The sequence below is a fragment of the Stenella coeruleoalba genome (genome assembly GCF_951394435.1).
Source record: "Stenella coeruleoalba genome assembly, chromosome: 9".
Classification (NCBI taxonomy): Eukaryota; Metazoa; Chordata; class Mammalia; order Artiodactyla; family Delphinidae; genus Stenella; species Stenella coeruleoalba.
The window spans coordinates 21,945,710-21,963,689 of record NC_137155.1 but is presented as its reverse complement, the minus strand read 5'-3'; the positions used below and the strand labels follow the sequence as shown (position 1 = coordinate 21,963,689).

Sequence of the window (17,980 nt, the reverse complement as noted above, 5' to 3'; positions counted from 1 at the left end):
ATTTCGGATACCCATTGTAATCATCGCTAGATTTAAACTTGAGGGTTATAGACAGAATTGCACATTTAAACGTGAGAATTTCTGTTTTGGCTGACAGGCAAAATTGGAATTTGTTAGACTCTCCTTTGCTTAATTTTGGACCTAGGGAACGAGTATTACTCATTGATTTAAAGAGTAATCTCTTTAATAGAGTAAGACCCCATGGCAAAATCCACAGGGATGTGCTGTGTATAGTCCATGTGAGTCATGCTATGGGTTATAACATAGTTTTCTTAAAACACAGTGGCATATTGTCTGTTTCTTTCATTGTAGAAATAAAGGTCTTCTCTGACTGTTTATCTTTTTTTTTTTCTGTCAATGCCAGTGTTTTAGTCAGGTTTTTCTATACTTCAGAAAGTCATTAAGCTAGTATCACTTAATTTTAAATAGTGGTTGCTTTTCTTTTCTTTTTTTTAAGGATGAATACATTGTAGAGGTTTTGGAAGTTGAGAAGTTTCAACTTAGGCAACTTAGATCAAATTGCCTTTCCTTAAAATTAATTGATGCTGTGAATAAGAAATGATTTGGGTGTTTTGTTTGCTTTTCATTTCAAAATACTTTCTTGTTTTTCTTCCTTAATGTTTAAGTTGTACAGAGTAAACCCTGTATTGGTAATGACTTACTAAAGATAGATGCTCTTCCACTCTTCTTATTAGTTGTAATTGCTGATGTAGATTATTGTGGGGCTGAAAGATTTGTAACACAGCAGGTTATTCATTAGCAATTCTGGGATGAAAAATCAACAGAAAATCATTTGAATCTAATGATTGTTTTAAGTTCTAACTGACTCCATAATGCATGTAACATTTTAAATTCCTAGATACTCTGTGTATTTCTGTTCCTGAATTAAAAGCATTCCCAAATAACCCATTCTACATATTATTATTATACAACTCCTATGAATACCATTGTCTAAGTATAACAGACAACACAAAATTACATCCTTTCAGAAGATGTACACTGTAAATATATATGTAGGCTTTTTCATTTCTGGTAATTTCCTAGGATATCCTCTGCAATGTCACCTTCTACAAACAATTTAATTTTTCAAAGGACATATATTGATATGCATGATCATATTTGTAAAGACTCAGCATATTGTTTACGAGTCAGAAAATGTTAATCTCTCAAATATGTTAATTTAGTATCTTTCAAAATACGAAGTTTAACCCCATTGATACCATGTCTTAAAATGCTTATGTAGGGACTTCTCTGGTGGCACTGTGGTAAGACTCCACGCTCCCAATGCAGGGGGCCCAGGTTCGATCCCTGGTCGGAAACTAGATCCCACATGCATGCCTCAAGTAAGAGTTCACATGGCACAACTAAGGAGCTGATGAGCCACAACTAAGGAGCCTGCCACCTGCACCTAAGACCCAGCATAACCAAATTAATTAATTAATAAAAAAAGTTTATGTATCTGACAGTTGTTTTTTGTCAGTATAACCAATTAATTCATGAAACAATAGGAGATTAATAACCACATTTTTGATAAACACAATGGTTGTTTCATTTAAAACAATATATATATATATACACATATATGTATATATATATTTGATTTGGGAAAAATAAAAAGTCATGGAAGTGGCAAACACATTGTGTGAAAGCCACAACTGTCTGGATTGCCTTTTGATTAAGCCACTGACTCAAATTTGACGAAAGCAATAATGTCTGTCCATTGTTTTAATTAGGGTTTCTAAGTGTGTTCTTTCCAGTGGCAATAAGCTTGTTTCTTAAATGTAGATACAATTTAGAATGTATACCTCAAACACTACTAGAAATTTAAGAAAACCATAAAACTGGTGGCTAAAAGGCCACAGAGATCAACAGAAAAGTTCTCACACTTTAGTGATTTTTCTTTAATTTTCTTTACATTTCCTCTCCTGTTATTTTTGTAGTTCCTTTCTCTTGCAACATACTTTGAGTCTCTGAGTATCCATTTCCTCAACTTTAAAATGGAGGTATTAATAGAACCTACCTCATAGGGTGGATGAGAGGATGAAATAAGTTAATGTATGTAAAAGTGCTCTCAGCATACTAAGTACTAATCCTGGCCCTGGAAGGGCTTAACAAAATTGCTTCCTTATACAATTTGCAAGACCCTGCTCCCAATTCTAGAACTTGTTCAGTATTCTAAAACTCAGCTACTATGAGTCACTCTTTGTAGAGCTTATACATTATAAACTGGATTTTCTAAGTTGAATGTTCCTTGAATCTGAGCATTGTTATTGTATTCTCAGCCTCATCAGCTGGGATAAGATTCTCTTAGATCTGAAGCTAATGGTTGCTGTACCTCCTTTGTGAATAATGTTTCTTTAAATTCTACCATACCTGTTGTGGTGCAGTTTAGTCCTCCAGTAATAGCCCTATGGGAACAGGGCTCCCAAGATGAGCAGGGTTTGGGCAGCCAGATTGTAAGCTCCTCGTATCCCCCTCATACCTCCCAGAGATGCTAAGCATGGTCTGAGCATCTCCTTGTTAAAGATGTTTCTGAATTGGCTGGAAGCCTGAGCTAGATGACCTCTAAGAGGGCTTTCTACCAGTCTGTGACCAATCTGCAGCAGGGTCAAGGAACCCAGGGATTTACAAGGCTGTGTTTAGGAGTCCACCAATAGAATGTTTCAAAGTGATTTCTGCTTGACTGACCACCATTTCCAAAATTACCACTCAGTTAAGATTTCCCCAAATGAGGCAAAGCTGTTTGTGTACGCTTCAAGTCATCCATGTCTAACTTTGCATAACTGACGTTCTGAGCTTTGTGAAGAGTTTATAAATATTCAGAGATTTATTTTTGGCAGTCCTATAGGCATGAAGAGTTGCTAAATGTGTTGTTCATTTAAAAGATAGTGATGCTTCGCTTACTTTCTCGCAATAGGTATGTTCTTTCCACCTTTAATTTATTTATATATAGCTTTATCTTATAGCCTCTAGTGCTGCAAAAAAAGTAGTCAGCATTCCTGAAAGGGAGGACTACACTTCAAAGAAAAAAACCAAAACATAGCTAATTACTGTCATTTTTGATTTGAATAAATAGATTAATAAATTTAATCTACTCCTATATGCCCTGTGAACATACAACTTTGAATCATTGAGAACAGTGAAATAGTTGACATTTTTAATCACTCACCACAATGCCTGGCACTTTAAAATATTGAAACCACAGGAGGAAATACTTAAGGTACGTGTCAATCTGTAAGTGCTTTGGCTTTTGTGAATTCTGCACAGTACAGACTGATCTGTGTTCCTTAGAAAGTGTCCATCTTTCACATTGAAATGCTTTAAAAGTTTGGAAATATCCACGAATTGTAACAATTTTGCACATTTTCACAATACTAGAGCTTAATTTGATGTTTTAATCATTTTAATTAAAAAAATCTATTTCAACCTAAAGTGATGCATCTGACATATGATAATAATTCATCTGTAGTAGTTATGGAATTATGCTTAGAATAGCCTGTTTCCTTTATAATTTTTCTCAGGCATGGGTAAATAGTAAATTATTCAGTTTTCCTTCCAAGCATTCTTTTCATTGAGAAACGCCTACAGGCTAGTAAATGGTGAATTTGACATCACTATTTTGGTATGATTCTGTGATGACTTCTGTTATACCTAATTGTAAGTAATTAAAATTCGTAAAGAGAGAAGTTTAACTTTAAGAAAATTTTATCAGTTGTCTAAAAAGGGAAACCAGAGCCACCTACAATATTTTGATTCACTGTAAATCCTGGTTCCTTTAATTTCATCTGAATCCCTTAATTCTGTGATATCTTAAAATGTCAGATATATAAAATGACAGATAATTCTTTACCATCAACTGTACATTCTAACAATCTAGTTTACTTTTTTTATGTTAGAGTATATTATTTATTTGTTTTATACAATAGTTTTTAGTTTCGGAATCAAACCCACTGTTTTATTTTCAAATCTATGTTAGTCTTTAGGCATGTGGGAATATTCCATAATAAAAGTGACCTAGTAAAGCTGTGTTTCATGAAATAAAATCAATTAATTACATGATAATATTCTAATACTTTTTTAAAAAGCTGTTTAAACTTGGTTCACTTGCCTTGTACAATCAACTAAGCAAAGGGTTTTCCTTTTTTCCAAGGAATCTTTCTGAGCCACACTTTTAAACACAGAAATATTTAATAGTAATTTCTCAGTAACAGACCAAAATATTTAGAACTCAATAGGAAGAAAAGGGAAGTGGTTCTTATCTGAATTCAAAATTTAATAGGAAAAATGACTCCATTTAATCCATGTCCTTGAATCTTCCTCAAAACTAATCCTACTGTCAATTTATTTTTCATTCAGCTCATCCTCTTAAATATTTAAGCCTTTGTCACTCAAAAATTCAAAGGAAGATGTATGCCAAGAGTTCTTTCTCTAAGTTTTTTTTTACATTCTTAATTATAACGAAACTGTAAGGTGGGAGAGGAACTGATTTTGGAGATTAATTTGAATAATAAGAAAATTGGGCAAGGTCCTAATTATCATTTTCTCTCAGTTATTTTGTTCTTGATAAATATATTTAAATTATGTTGTTACAAAATATATCTGAAAACTAAATAAATTCTATTCTTGTTTAAGGATTTACGTAGGAGGCAGAGTGTATGAGGTTGAGGACAAAAACCTGAGAATCTAACAACCTGTTCCATCATTACTAGATAATCTTGACTGTTTGCATGTCTCTGGCATGAATGTAAAGATTGAGCTGAACACATTCCCAGGATCTCCAGCCTTTAAGTCTCAGGAGCATTGTGTACACCCTAGAAAAATGTGATGGTTTTTCTCTTTTTAATTTCATTATATGGCTTCCCATATTTATGCACTGGTTTTGTTTCATTTGAGCTACTAGGAGTGTGAATCCTCAAAATGCCTATTATACAGTCTTAATTTCAAATTCTAGATCGTAGCATCAGTTTCTATAGCCTAAACATGAGAGAAGGAAACAAAATTGATTGAATGCCTGTTGTGTGCCAGGAGCTGTGCTAGACTATGCATCTTTCGTCTTAACCCTTAAACAACAGACCTGTGAGGTAGGTGAGTAGTCTCATTTCACAGATGAGAAAGCAGACTCTGAGTGTAAGTACCTAGTCCAACGTCACAGAGCAGTTAAACAATACAGTTGGGATTAAAAACTCAGTATTATTGACTCTAAAGCATATTCATAAATTTTTATGAATATCGATAAATGGAATGGATCAACAAATTATTAATATACTGCTACATTTTATAAGTTCATAAAATTTAAGGATAGCATGTTTTATGTACAAATAAAATATTACATGGGAATGGTGAATGAAAAGTAATGGTAAAAATTATTTTACTTAAATGTGAGAGTTGTCTTTTTTTTAAGCTAAAGAATTTAAGACTTCTTGAATATTTATCAAAATTAATGAAGTGGAGCAGAGCCGTTACTCTCTCATGTTGACTTAAATTGGTTGACTTCCTCTGCATTGCACATTTTGTCTAAAAGAGAAAAGAGCACAAAGATTAATGCACATATGTTTTATGTTGTTAAAGTTTCAAAAGTGATAAAACTGTTTTCGCAATGGATTAGAAATATTTTCCTTCTTCTGGAAAAAAGTAATGAACTACATAAATATAAAAAATCAAAAGTGGCTGTAAATGATGAATGCTACACTTTCTCTGAAAAGTTATTTTTTTCTGATGGGAGAAAAAAAATCAGAAAACTGATCTTTTTGCTTTGTATAAACTTAAACGAAAATAGTTTCTGGACTTCCTTTCAAATTAATATTCAGCACACAAATTACTGAGCACTTACTATTGTATCTAAGGCAATATGCTAGTTGCTGGAGATACTAAAATGTATAAGACATAGCTTTGACCATCAAGGACATTACAAAGACTAGTTGTATTTTTTGGTCTAGCATGTTGCGTAGTTATAAATACAACCTGAAGTTATCTAATAGCATCAAACAGTTCGGCTAGTAAATACAAGAGTTGAGGCAATGTCAGAGCATACGTACTAATTAAATGGTCTCCCCTTATTACCATACTCTAATTACATTAAATGGTATCAGAAGTATAGTTAATTTTCACTTCAAAAGCCATTGTATTCTTTTATTTGTATAATTAAACTACAAGAGCTGTAATACATTCAAACAGAGCTTGTACAGGATTACTTAAATGATAGCATTTTGCTTTGGGGCAAACAAATAAAACATTTCCAGAAAATGCAAGTAATGTGTTAATTAGGCGATGTTCACAAATTGTGAAAATGCTCATTTATGTCATTACTAAGATTGTATTTCATTTGCCTATTTATTTTTTATCAAGTATACCATCTTAATATTCTTGGCCTTACATTTTTATAGTAGAGTAAAAGACTGTGCCAACTAGCACACTTTTAAATCAGATTTTACAGTTCAAATTTTCCCTGATAATCTAAGGCTAATTTATTGTCATCAGGAAATGATGTATATAGTGATGCTGATTGGTATTGAAACTCCTAAATAATATGGCACTAAGTATATGTCCACACATACAAAGATCTACATGAAATATTCCCAAATAAAAACTGTACTCATATTTTATCCATGATTTTATTTTTCATGTTTCTCAGACTTTTCAGTTGAAGTCTACTGAAGGGATAAATAGGGTGTAAGTCTAAGGAATCCTTTCAGTATTAGCTGTGTTAAAATTAATGGGAAAGTCAGGTCTTTCAAGGGAAGTTCGGTCAGTTGGAAATGCAGGAATGGGGTTCAAGGAAGAGATATAAAGTAGAAGAGACCAGAAAGGAAGACCAGAGCTCTGAGGGATGAGATAATCCATGTGCTGTGTAGGCCTTGTTGAAAAGCTAAGAGGAGAATTTAATTACTCAGTGTCAATTAAGCTGTGGAGACAAAGTCCTTAAGGTGAGGGATGAGGATGATCCCCAGTGTAGCAGAAGTGAAGAACAAAGATAACATGGAAAGAGTCACTGGGTTATGGAAAAAGAGGGGTCGAGGCTAGGGTAATTCAGGCAGGATTGTGTAGGGGGAAATGAAAACTTTTAGTGCTTATTACATATCAAATAATTTGATAAATTATAAATAATTAAATACGATAGTAGATTTGACAGCAAGGTCAGATGAAGTTTTGTTTGTTTTAGTGTGCTTTTTTTTTTCTATAAGATGTTTATATGATAGAAGGACACTCACTTATTCATTATGTCAAAGAGCATATATTTATGGAACAGATTCTTTGTAAAATAAAACATTTAAGCTACGTTAGGGCTAAAAGAAAATAATAAAGAATAAGAAGCTTTCAACTTAACATAGGAAAAATGAAGATTATTGGGGTCAGGAGTTGATGGGATCATGGCCACAGATAAAGAAATGAGACTACTTACAGGGAATCTGAGAACCAATGACTCAGAAAATTAAAGAGTTCTAGTCTCTAGGCTCACATAAGATCTTTTATAACAGTGTATTTGTGTTACTTTCATAGTTGTGGATACAGTGAGAAATAACTATATAGGAAATATCCCTTGCCCTCAAGGAAGTGTTGGAAAACTCACTCACACCCAGTGTTCTCAAGCCAGTGTGTATTTGTGTGAACCAATAGCTCTACAAAAGCAGAAGGAGAGATCATGTCTGCTTAGGGAGACCAGGTAGGGTATGAGGAAAGGTTTGACATGGGCTTGGCCTTAGGAATGGGAAGTACTCCAACAGTAGTAAACTAGGGGAGGAGCAAAAGCCCAGGAGTGTATAGTGCTTAGCAAACCATAAGTTGAATAGAAAACTAGAAGCATAGATTTTGCTTAGAGGATTGCAGAGGGCCTTGAGTACCTGAAAAGGGTTGATGCTGTATAGGGCAGGCAGTACTGAGCAGGGGAAAGCAGAATGAAAGAACTGCTTAGGAAGATTTCTCTCACCACAGGTCTTAATAGAGAAGGGGAAAAAAAAGAACTCGTGGTAAAGTGTTATCATCTGAAATTGTATACTCTCAAAATGAACCTCAGATTGTATACTCTGAAAATGAAACCTCAAAAGTACACTGATTTTTCTGAGAGGTGAAATGTTCATAAGAAATTATGGGTATTTGCAAGGATAATTGAGGAGAAGTAAAACTACTTGTGTTAATTAGTGATTTCCTAATGAGAATAGAAATATAAGTAGGAAGTGCTTTGTGGGAAAGACCATAGGAAATGAAAATAAAATGATGGTTCTTACTTGCTAATTAGGACAGAATGGCACCTTCAGAAAAATCACAGTGGTTAGTATTACTGTTCTCTCCGGGAGGATGGACTCTTTTGTTCATCTCGTCCAACTGAGGAATTGTGTATTCTTCCTTTGAATTTGACTAATTAAATGTAAGAATAATTTTAAAAAGAGAAAAATGTAGAAATGGTTTACCAGGAGCACTCTAATAATGAAAATCATTGCCAAGTTATTTAGTAATATTCTTATATTTTTCAACACCTCTTCACGTTTGGCAATTTCCTATGCAACCTTGGAAGTAATGGGTAAGAATAATCTCCTTGGCTGGGAAGTAACTGATCCAAATTGAATGAAAATCTTGAACTCGGGCATATTTAAGATGCTCATTATGACCGCATATAAAAAAGCTGTTACTGGCATGTGAAATCTTTAGAACCAAGTAGTGATTGAACCTCAAAGGTTTATTTTTAAAGAAGACTCCTTCTTTTTCACAATTCTTAGGTTTTTTAGAATACAGCCAGGAATGAAGCATTATGGAAATTTATCAATTCTTAAACTTAGCAAATTCAGTTAGTAGCATTTTTTTTTTTTTTTTTGCGGTACGCGCGCCTCTCACTGTTATGGCCTCTCCCGTTGGGGAACACAGGCTCCGGACGCGCAGGCTCAGCGGCCATGGCTCACGGGCCCAGCCTCTCCGTGGCATGTGGGATCTTCCCAGACCGGGGCACGAACCTGTGTCCCCTGCATCAGCAGGCAGACTCTCAACCACTGCGCCACCAGGGAAGCCCAGTAGCATTTTTTTTTTTTTTTTTTTTTTTATCGGTACGCAGGCCTCTCACTGTTGTGGCCTCTCCCGTTGCGGAGCACAGGCTCCGGACACGCAGGCTCAGCGGCCATGGCCCACAGGCCCAGCTGCTCCGCGGCATGTGGGATCCTCCCGGACCGGGGCACGAACCCACGTCCCCTGCATCGGCAGGCGGACTCTCAACCACTGCGCCACCAGGGAAGCCCCAGTAGCATTTTTTTATGTCTCAAGAGAATATCAGAATCCAGGCTCCAAGATCTGGACTCTTTTCTTCTAATGTGGATACATGTATGAATTTTCTAGGACTGCTGTAACAAAGTACCACAAGCTTAGTGGTTTAAGAACAACATAAATTTATTGTCTCACAGTTCTAGAGGCTGAAAGTCTAAGATCAACGTGTTGGTAGAGTTGGTTCCTTCTGAGGGCTGTGAGTGAGAATCTCCACCATGCCTCTTATCTACCTTCTGATGATTTGATGGCAATCTTTGGCATTATTAGCTTATAGTAGCATCACCTTGATCTCTGTCTTCATCTTCACATGGCATTTTCCCTGTGTATGTGTCATTGGTGTCTACGTTTCCTCTTTTAATAAGGATAGCAGTCATATTGGATTAGGGCACACCCTACTCAGTATAACCTAATCTTAACTAATTACATGTGTAATGACCCTATTTCCAAATAAGATCACTTTCTGAGGTACTGGAATTTAAGACTTCAACATGTGGATTCACCTTGTAACATAATTCAGTCCATAACAATATGTAAGTAAAAAATGGTTGTGGACATTGTTGAGAGTCATCCTGTAGATCATCTACTCATTTGAGATCTTCTATCTCATATAGTGAAACAGAGAAATTAAAGATTAAGAGGCAACTTTTGTCAGAAGAGGGATGTTTTCTGTATGTACCCAAGGTCTCCCATTGGGAATCATCTCCTCGCTGGCTGCCCTAACATCAACCCTTACCTCAGCCTCAGTTCTCTAGCATGCTCTTTCCCTGAGTCACCTGGGGAAAAAATATCACTTTTATATTACCCTCTCTCCTCAATAAATTTTGGTGGCTCCCTGCTAACTGCATAGTAAAGTCCAAGCTCTCAAATATTCCCTTTAGAGTCTTCCACCCACCAAAGCATACCTGTCCTCTTACTCCTCTCAGTTTTCACACGTACAAATCCAGTGTTCCAGCCAAACTCAACTTCTCATCATTTTCCGAGCAAACCAAAACATTTTAAAATTTCTGCACCTTTGTTTATTATGACTATTTTTGAAACCTCTTTCTTTCTCTCATCCTGTAAGCCTGGCTGAAGTTGCACATCCTTCACGACACAGTCACTATGCACTTGAGGTGTCTGCCTCTCATTCCTGTAGCACGCATGATCTGTGAGTCATTTTGAACTAATTTTTGTTTGTATTGTTTTTTTTCCTTTACATATTTATGTCTTATATGTCTTACCTCCCCGCCTGGCTTGTAAACATCTTGGGAGCAACTATATTCTATTTTGTTATTCATAGAGTAATACAGGTTGTCAAACATTATTGACACAGTTAGGACTGATTTATTGTGCATTTTCTTACCAGTGAAGTACACAGTGGCTGTTTTATTGTTTCCCTTGATTTGTTGTGCACCTACAGTTAGTTGCAAAAATCCTAGTTCGCAGAGTTCCACATTGTCTCATGTAGAGTTGGGAGTCAACGGGTTTGGGTCCATCCTGTTGAACTAGTTCATTTAGTCCTCATAGCTTTAGTTACCTTATCTATAAAACAAGGAAATAATGCCAATTTAGTTCTAAAGTTACTGTCAGATCTAAAATTCTATAATTTATTAGTTTATACATTATATCATTCAAATTGAAATCTCTATGTAAAGCTAATCAGACACTGGAAGCTTTTATACAGATACATAGATTGATAGATTGATGAGCCTTGTATTGCTGATTTAGTTCTTTTTTTCTGTCAATGCTGACTGACAGTTTAGTGATCCTCAATTATTTGTTTGATTTTATAATTCTGGCTATATTGAAAATAGTCTTGAAGTGACCTATTGAAAATAAAAAACAATTAAAAGGTAATTTGGAGGTAATTTCTGTGGTGATACATAAGGAATTACTAACAGTCATTAGCCACAGAGAGCAGGGTTGGGGAAATGAGGGGAAGTGGACTTTTTCACTTTAATCAGATTTTAACAGTACACATTAACTTCACAATTAAAAAGAAGAATAATTAGGCAGTTTGAAGGCCAGTGCTATTTTTTAGAGATGGAATATCAGGCTGGCAAAAATCAAGAATAAGAAAGTAAAAATGCCTCCTCCCTCCTTCTTAAGGGTTGTTAGAAGCAAGATGCCAGAACTAAAAGTGTCTGTGGAGTACACCAATAGATTTGTTAGTGTCCTATCATATCATAATATTCAAAGTGTTTCTTCATGATCCTTAGTAAAGAGACTAGTGTTTTGAAATTGAAGGGAAAGTAAAACAAACAAGAAACCCAAGATTAGCAAAACAGTACGTGATACTTGGTACCTGAGTTGACTTAATTACCACAAGTAGATGAGCACTGAATATGACTCTAGATTCCCTGGAAACTTAGACCAAAAAGAACTATCTTGGGCTCTATCCTTTTAAATGTGTGATAGAAAAAAAAACACGTAGGTAAATCTATGGAAGAAAACTGTCCTTGTATTGACTGAGAGAGAAAATCTATTTTCTTTTATAAGGGATATTAGGGCACAGAATAAATCACGTCTTTATCTACAATTTTGTTTCAATGGGCATTTCTTTTACGGAGGCTCTAGCAGTGCTGAGAGCATAATACTGCATCTTAACACAGGAGGGGTTTTCTTGCATAGAACAGAAAACAAGGCCCAGGACCTTTGCTTTCTGCTGATGTAACTTTTGAAGTTGGAAGAATTAAAATTTCTGGCTCATTAATGTATCAATCAGATTGCCTTGCAACTTCCTTAAATATGTCATTATGAGATGAGTAAACCATGTAGATTAGGAGAGGGAAGAACCTCTTAGTTAGGTGTGCCCTCTGTGTGGAGTTCCCACTGGGAATCAGTCTCTATTGCAGTAGGAATGTATCAGAAAGGCAGAGGACATGTCCAGAAAGGGTGGCTTCACTAATTAGGTAATAGAAGCAAGAGGGGCTGGACCTGAGGAGCAGAACTATGGTCCCCAGCACCAGGATAGCAAGTGTTTGGATGTAAGAAGTTATCGAGTTCTCTCTTCTACAGCAAGATAATTCAGGGTTCCCAGCACCTTGCCTGTATATTGGGGAAGAAGTTAAGGCAGCCCTTGGAAGTTCATATCAGTTCTAGCTGTTGAAAATTCAACTGAACAGTGTAATCCATTAGAACTATAACCCGCTAGAAATTCAGTTTTGGGCCTTAACCAGTCCAGGTTTAATCGTACCATCATATAAGGGAGTTCCCCATCCTGGTCCTCATGAACTAGCCTCTTCTGGCCACCACAGTATCCTTAGCCAGGAGTGATGATTTTAATGACTCATCGCCTTTCGAAGGTAGGGGTATTTCCATAAACAGGAATATGCTCACCTCCTTTTCTTTTTGTCGATGATGGACTGCTTACACCAGCTTCTGAAGGCCAATGTAGGAATTAAATACTTCTTCACTTGTATTCTTCCATTATCTTGTCCAACAAATACTCAGTTCAAGAGATCTCACATCTTGCCTAAAAGTTACAGGCTTTTTTTTTTTTTTTTAACATTCATGTTTCATTATTTCTACCAATGTCAATGTACAGAATGAAGGAAACTGACATTTATTAATGTCTCATCTCTTGCTCTATATTATTTTAGGCATTTCTTGGCTCAGTGCTTACAATGTAAGTGCTGTGTACCCAAATTTACCTTCATGTAACCCTAGACTTAAGGATCTTTCCACTAGAGTCCTGTGTTGTCAGATGCAGGCAAATTGTCAAGTTCACTGGATATGTCTGGTAAATAGTATTTATAATAGGTTTGAGTTAATACTGGTTCAGTAGGTTTTGATTTCCCAAGGATGACGCTATGCAAGAGCTCCCTTAATGTAGAAAATACCTTAGGTAAATGGCCATCCCAGGAATTCAGGCTTGGATCAGAATTTAAGGTAAATGAATAAAGATACTGAGTTGTAATGCCTGGAAAGCAGTTCTGGACATTTACACACACACACACACAAACACATCTCTACCTCCCCGCATCATACACACACTTAATAGGAAATTAGGCACACAAAGCCTAATTGTCTAGGAAAATTTAATCCTTTCAATAGCTAAATAATAAAAAAGGAACTGGCAGACGATTGGTACACAAATATTACTAGGGAAAAAAAAATTTCGCACCAAGCTGGCAGGTAATCCCCGTGTCGGTGTGATGTGCTAGCTCGGAAGTGTTTTCTGCCGCTGTCATGGTTCGTTCGCTAAACTGCATCATCGCTGTGTCCCAGAACATGGGCATCGGCAAGAATGGGGACCTGCCCTGGCCCCCGCTCAGGAATGAATACAGGTATTTCCAAAGAATGACCACAACCTCTTCAGTAGAAGGTAAACAGAATTTGGTGATTATGGGTAGGAAGACCTGGTTCTCCTTTCCAGAGAAGAATCGACCTTTAAAGAACAGAATTAATATAGTTCTCAGCAGAGAACTCAAGGAACCTCCACAGGGAGTGCATTTTCTTGCCAAAAGTCTGGATGATGCCTTAAAACTCACCGAGCAACCAGAATTAACCAATAAAGTGGACATGGTTTGGATAGTGGGAGGCAGTTCTGTTTACAAGGAAGCCAGGAGCAAGCCAGGCCATCTTAGTCTATTTGTGACAAGGATCATGCAGGAATTTGAAGGTGACACAATTTTTCCAGAAATTGATTTGGAAAAATATAAATTCCTCCCAGAATATCCAGGGGTTCCTTCTGATGTCCAGGAGGAGAAAGGCATTAAGCACAAATTTGAAGTATATGAAAAGAACAATTAATGTGAAAACGTTTTCTGATCTATTTCAAGACTCCTTCTCCCCCCCCAAAAAAATTACCTATTTTGTTTTTGTTTTTTTTTTTTGTGGTACGCGGGCCCCCCACTCTTGTGGCCTCTCCCACTGCGGAGCACAGGCTCCGGACGCGCAGGCTCAGCGGCCATGGCCCACGGCCCAGCCGCTCCGCGGCATGTGGGATCCTCTTGGACCGGGGCACGAACCCGTGTCCCCTGCATCGGCAGGCGGACTCTCAACCACTGCGCCACCAGGGAAGCCCAAAATTACCTATTTTTTCTTGTAGAGACTTTTGTTGACTTTAGATCTGTGTATAATTATTTCTAAACAAAGTACTCTTATTCCGCATCAATCTTAACTAGACTGTGTCAGATACCATTTGTGAAGCATTTCTTGCTGTAACTGCCTGAATGCCCATCAAGGGTCAAGAATAGTTTACCAGCACCTGCCTAGGATAGAATATCTACCAAGACAGCCCAAAGTGGGAAAGTCCCCTGGTAGCATGAGTTGAAACCAAAGCCTGTAGAGCTAGCTAGGAGCTAGGCAGTTGGATCCACAGGTCAGAAATGGATTATAAACAGAAGAGCTAGCATTCAGTTATTAAAGTTAGATCAAAAGAGGGACTGTGAATTACCTTATATCACACTTCTGGAAAAAATTTTGTTCACTTAGACTGGGAGTGAATAAGTTGAAAACTCCAGGATATTCCACAGGGATAGTAAAGAGGCAGGTATGAGACTACCTTTTCGGTGGTTAAAGGAGGTGGTCTGAGACCTTAAAAAACTTTGTTTCTGATCTTCAGTGAGATCCCATGGGATGTTACAATGACAAAAAAAGAATTGGCTGCTCTTTACAAAAAAGAATAATCTAATATCAAGCATGATGGCTAAAATTAAAAATTCAAAGAGGTAATAAATTGAGAATGAATATGCTAGAAACGAAAACTAGTAAGTTAGAAACTAAACTTCACAAAATTAAAAAATGAAAATTAAAACATTTTACCCATCACATTAGCAAAGATTTAGATTAAGTATCCCCCCCCAAAAAATAGCATTTTCTGCCTTATAAATTGGTACAACTTTTGAGAGTGTAAGTTAGCAATATCAAATAAAATTCAAAATATTCTGGGTTTGGACCCAGAACTTCCACTTCTAGAAATTAATCCTGAGCAAAGAAATGGACCCAAGAGTATTTGTTGCAACTTTTTTTTTTTCAAACTTGAAAACAGCCCAAATGTTGATTAATAAGAAATAACTAACCAATATGTCTATAAAATGTAACATCTGCAGCAGTTAGAAAGAATGAAGTACTGACAGAAAAATGCCAAAAATTACTAAGTAAAAGAAGCAAATTGTTTATAATACTCAAAATGTTTAATAAATGTTCATGTGTGGGAAAAAGCAAAAAAAAAAGACACAAAAATATTACTAGGAAAAAATATAAAAGAGAGCAACAAATTTGTCAACAGATGAAGAGCACTTATTATAAAGTATAATAATGGAGAACATATATGAAAGTTGTGACCTGACATTTTATTACGCCTTTAAAATTTTGATATGGTGGTTTCTAACACAGTGTTGAAGGAGAATAGCAAAGTTGAGGGCCTGATATTACCCAACTTCAAAATCTACTATAAAGCTATAGTAATCAAGACAGCGTGGGATTGGCAAAAAAAAAAAAAAAAAAAATAGACAAATAGATAAATGGAACAGAATAGAGAGCCCAGAAATAGACCTCCATAAATATTTTCAACTGATCTTTGACAAAAAGCAAAGGCAGTACAATGTAGGAAAGATATCTCTTCAACAGATGCTGATAGAACAACTGGACATCTGTATGCAAAAAAATGAATCTGGGTGTAGAGCTTACACTCTTCAGAAGTATTAACTCAAAATGGATCACTGACCTAAATTTAAATACAAAACTATAAAACTCCTAGAAGATAAGACAGGAGAAAACCTAAATTACCTTGAGTATGATGATACCTTTTTAGATACAACACCAAAGCACAATCTAGGAAAGAAATGATGGATAATTCAGACCATATTAAAATTAAAAATTCCTCTATGAAATACAATATCAAGAGAATTAGAAGACAAGCCTCAGGCTGGGAGAAAATATATGAAGAAGATACATCTGTAAAGGATTCTTACCCAAAATATACAAAGAACCCTCAAAACAGTAAGAAAATAAACAACCCAGTTTAATAATGGGCCAAAGACCTTAACAGAATCTCACTGAAGTAGATATACAGATGGCAAATAAGCATATGAAAAGATGCTCCACATCATATGTCATCAGGAAATACAAATTAAAATAACAATGAGATATCACTACATGCCCATTAGAACAGTCAAATTCTGGAACACTACCACCAAATGCTGGTGGGGATGTGGAAAAACAGCAACTCTCATCCACTGCTCTGGGAATGAAAAATGGTGCAGCCTCATTGACAGTTTTTGGTTTTTCTCACAAAACTAAACATAATTTTACAGTTGGATCCAGCAATCCCACTCCTTCATATTTAGCCAAAGGAGTTGAAAACATGTTTGCAATAAAACTTGCACATGGATGTTTATAGAAGGTTTATTCATAATTCCCCAAACTTGGAAACAACCAAGATGTCCTTCAGTAGGTGAATGGCTAAATAAAGTATGGTAAAGCTAGAGAATGAAATATTATTCATTGCTTAAAAATGAGCTATAAAAGCATGAAAATACATGGAGGAAACTTAAATGCTTAAATGCATATAATTAAGTGAAGCCAATCTGAAAAGACTACATACTGTATGATTGCAACTCCATGACATTCTGGAAAAAGCAAAACTTTGCAGACTATAAGAAGATCAGTGGTTGCCAGGGCTTAGGATGGAGGGAGGGATGAATAAGCAGAGCGCAGAGGATTTTTTTTTTTTTTTTTTTGCGGTACGCGGGCCTCTCACTGTCGTGGCCTCTCCTGTTCCAGAGCACAGGCTCCGGACGCACAGGCTCAGAGGCCATGGCTTACGGGCCCAGCCGCTCCATGGCATGTGGGATCTTCCCGGACCGGGGCACGAACCCGTGTCCCCTGCATTGGCAGGTGGACTCTCAACCACTGTGCCACCAGAGAAGTCCGAGAGGATTTTTAAGGCAATGAAAAATATTCTGTAAAATATTATAATGATAGATACATGTCATTGTACCTTTGTCCAAACACATGTAAAGTAAAACACTAAGAGTGAACTCTGAGGTGAACTATGAACTTTGGGTGATTATGATGTGTCAGTGTAGATTCATCCCTGCTAAAAAATGTATGAGTCTGGTGAGTGATGTTGATAATGGAAGAGCCTATGCATGTGTGGGAGCTTTGGGTATATGGAAATTCCTGTACCTTCCTTTCGATATTATTGTAAAACTAAAAATTCTCTAAAAATTGTCTTTAATTTTTTTAAAAAAGAAAGTTCTTCTGTGAACAAAGACCATGAATAATAAATACAAGAACTCAAGAAAGAGAAAACAAGGCAGTGGGAGGAAATGGAGTGTCAATTGGCAGATTTTAGTAAAATAGAAGAACAAATCAAAATCATCACAGAAATATAAAAGAATTGAAAAGAGCAGTCACGAGAATAGACACTGGAGAAAACACAGCAAGGGTACTGAGGATATAAGTGAGGAGATGCAAAAAAGTAAAATAAAAATGGAAGGTTGAAAAGGACTAAGGAGAAAATGATAGATATATAAACCAGGCAGAGAAGACCCTATATATGCATAATTGCTGTCCCTCAAGGAGAACACCAAAAACAATGGAACAGGATAAATATTTTAAAACATAACTTGAGGAAAAAAGTTGTGAAAAGGATAGAATACCTGATCCTATTTGTTGAAAGGACATATCATGTACCAGTGAAAATTGACCCAAATCAGTTAACACTGAGACATATTCTTCTGATATGTACCCAAGACATATGTCCTCAAGGCATATCATAGTAAATTTATTAGCCTTTAATGAT

The 17,980-nt window shown here is 36.2% G+C and overlaps 2 protein-coding genes across 5 annotated transcripts in view; both read left to right on the top strand.

The window, feature by feature from the left end:
* Window positions 1-17,980, top strand: part of MAGI2 (membrane associated guanylate kinase, WW and PDZ domain containing 2) — a 1,347,997-nt gene that overhangs the window by 103,398 nt on the left and 1,226,619 nt on the right. The window lies entirely within an intron of this gene.
* Window positions 12,827-14,431, top strand: LOC307191440 (dihydrofolate reductase-like). The gene has a single exon (XM_079931557.1). It carries the CDS (start codon window positions 13,417-13,419, stop codon window positions 13,978-13,980), a length of 564 nt encoding a protein of 187 aa, XP_079787683.1. The 5' UTR covers window positions 12,827-13,416; the 3' UTR covers window positions 13,981-14,431.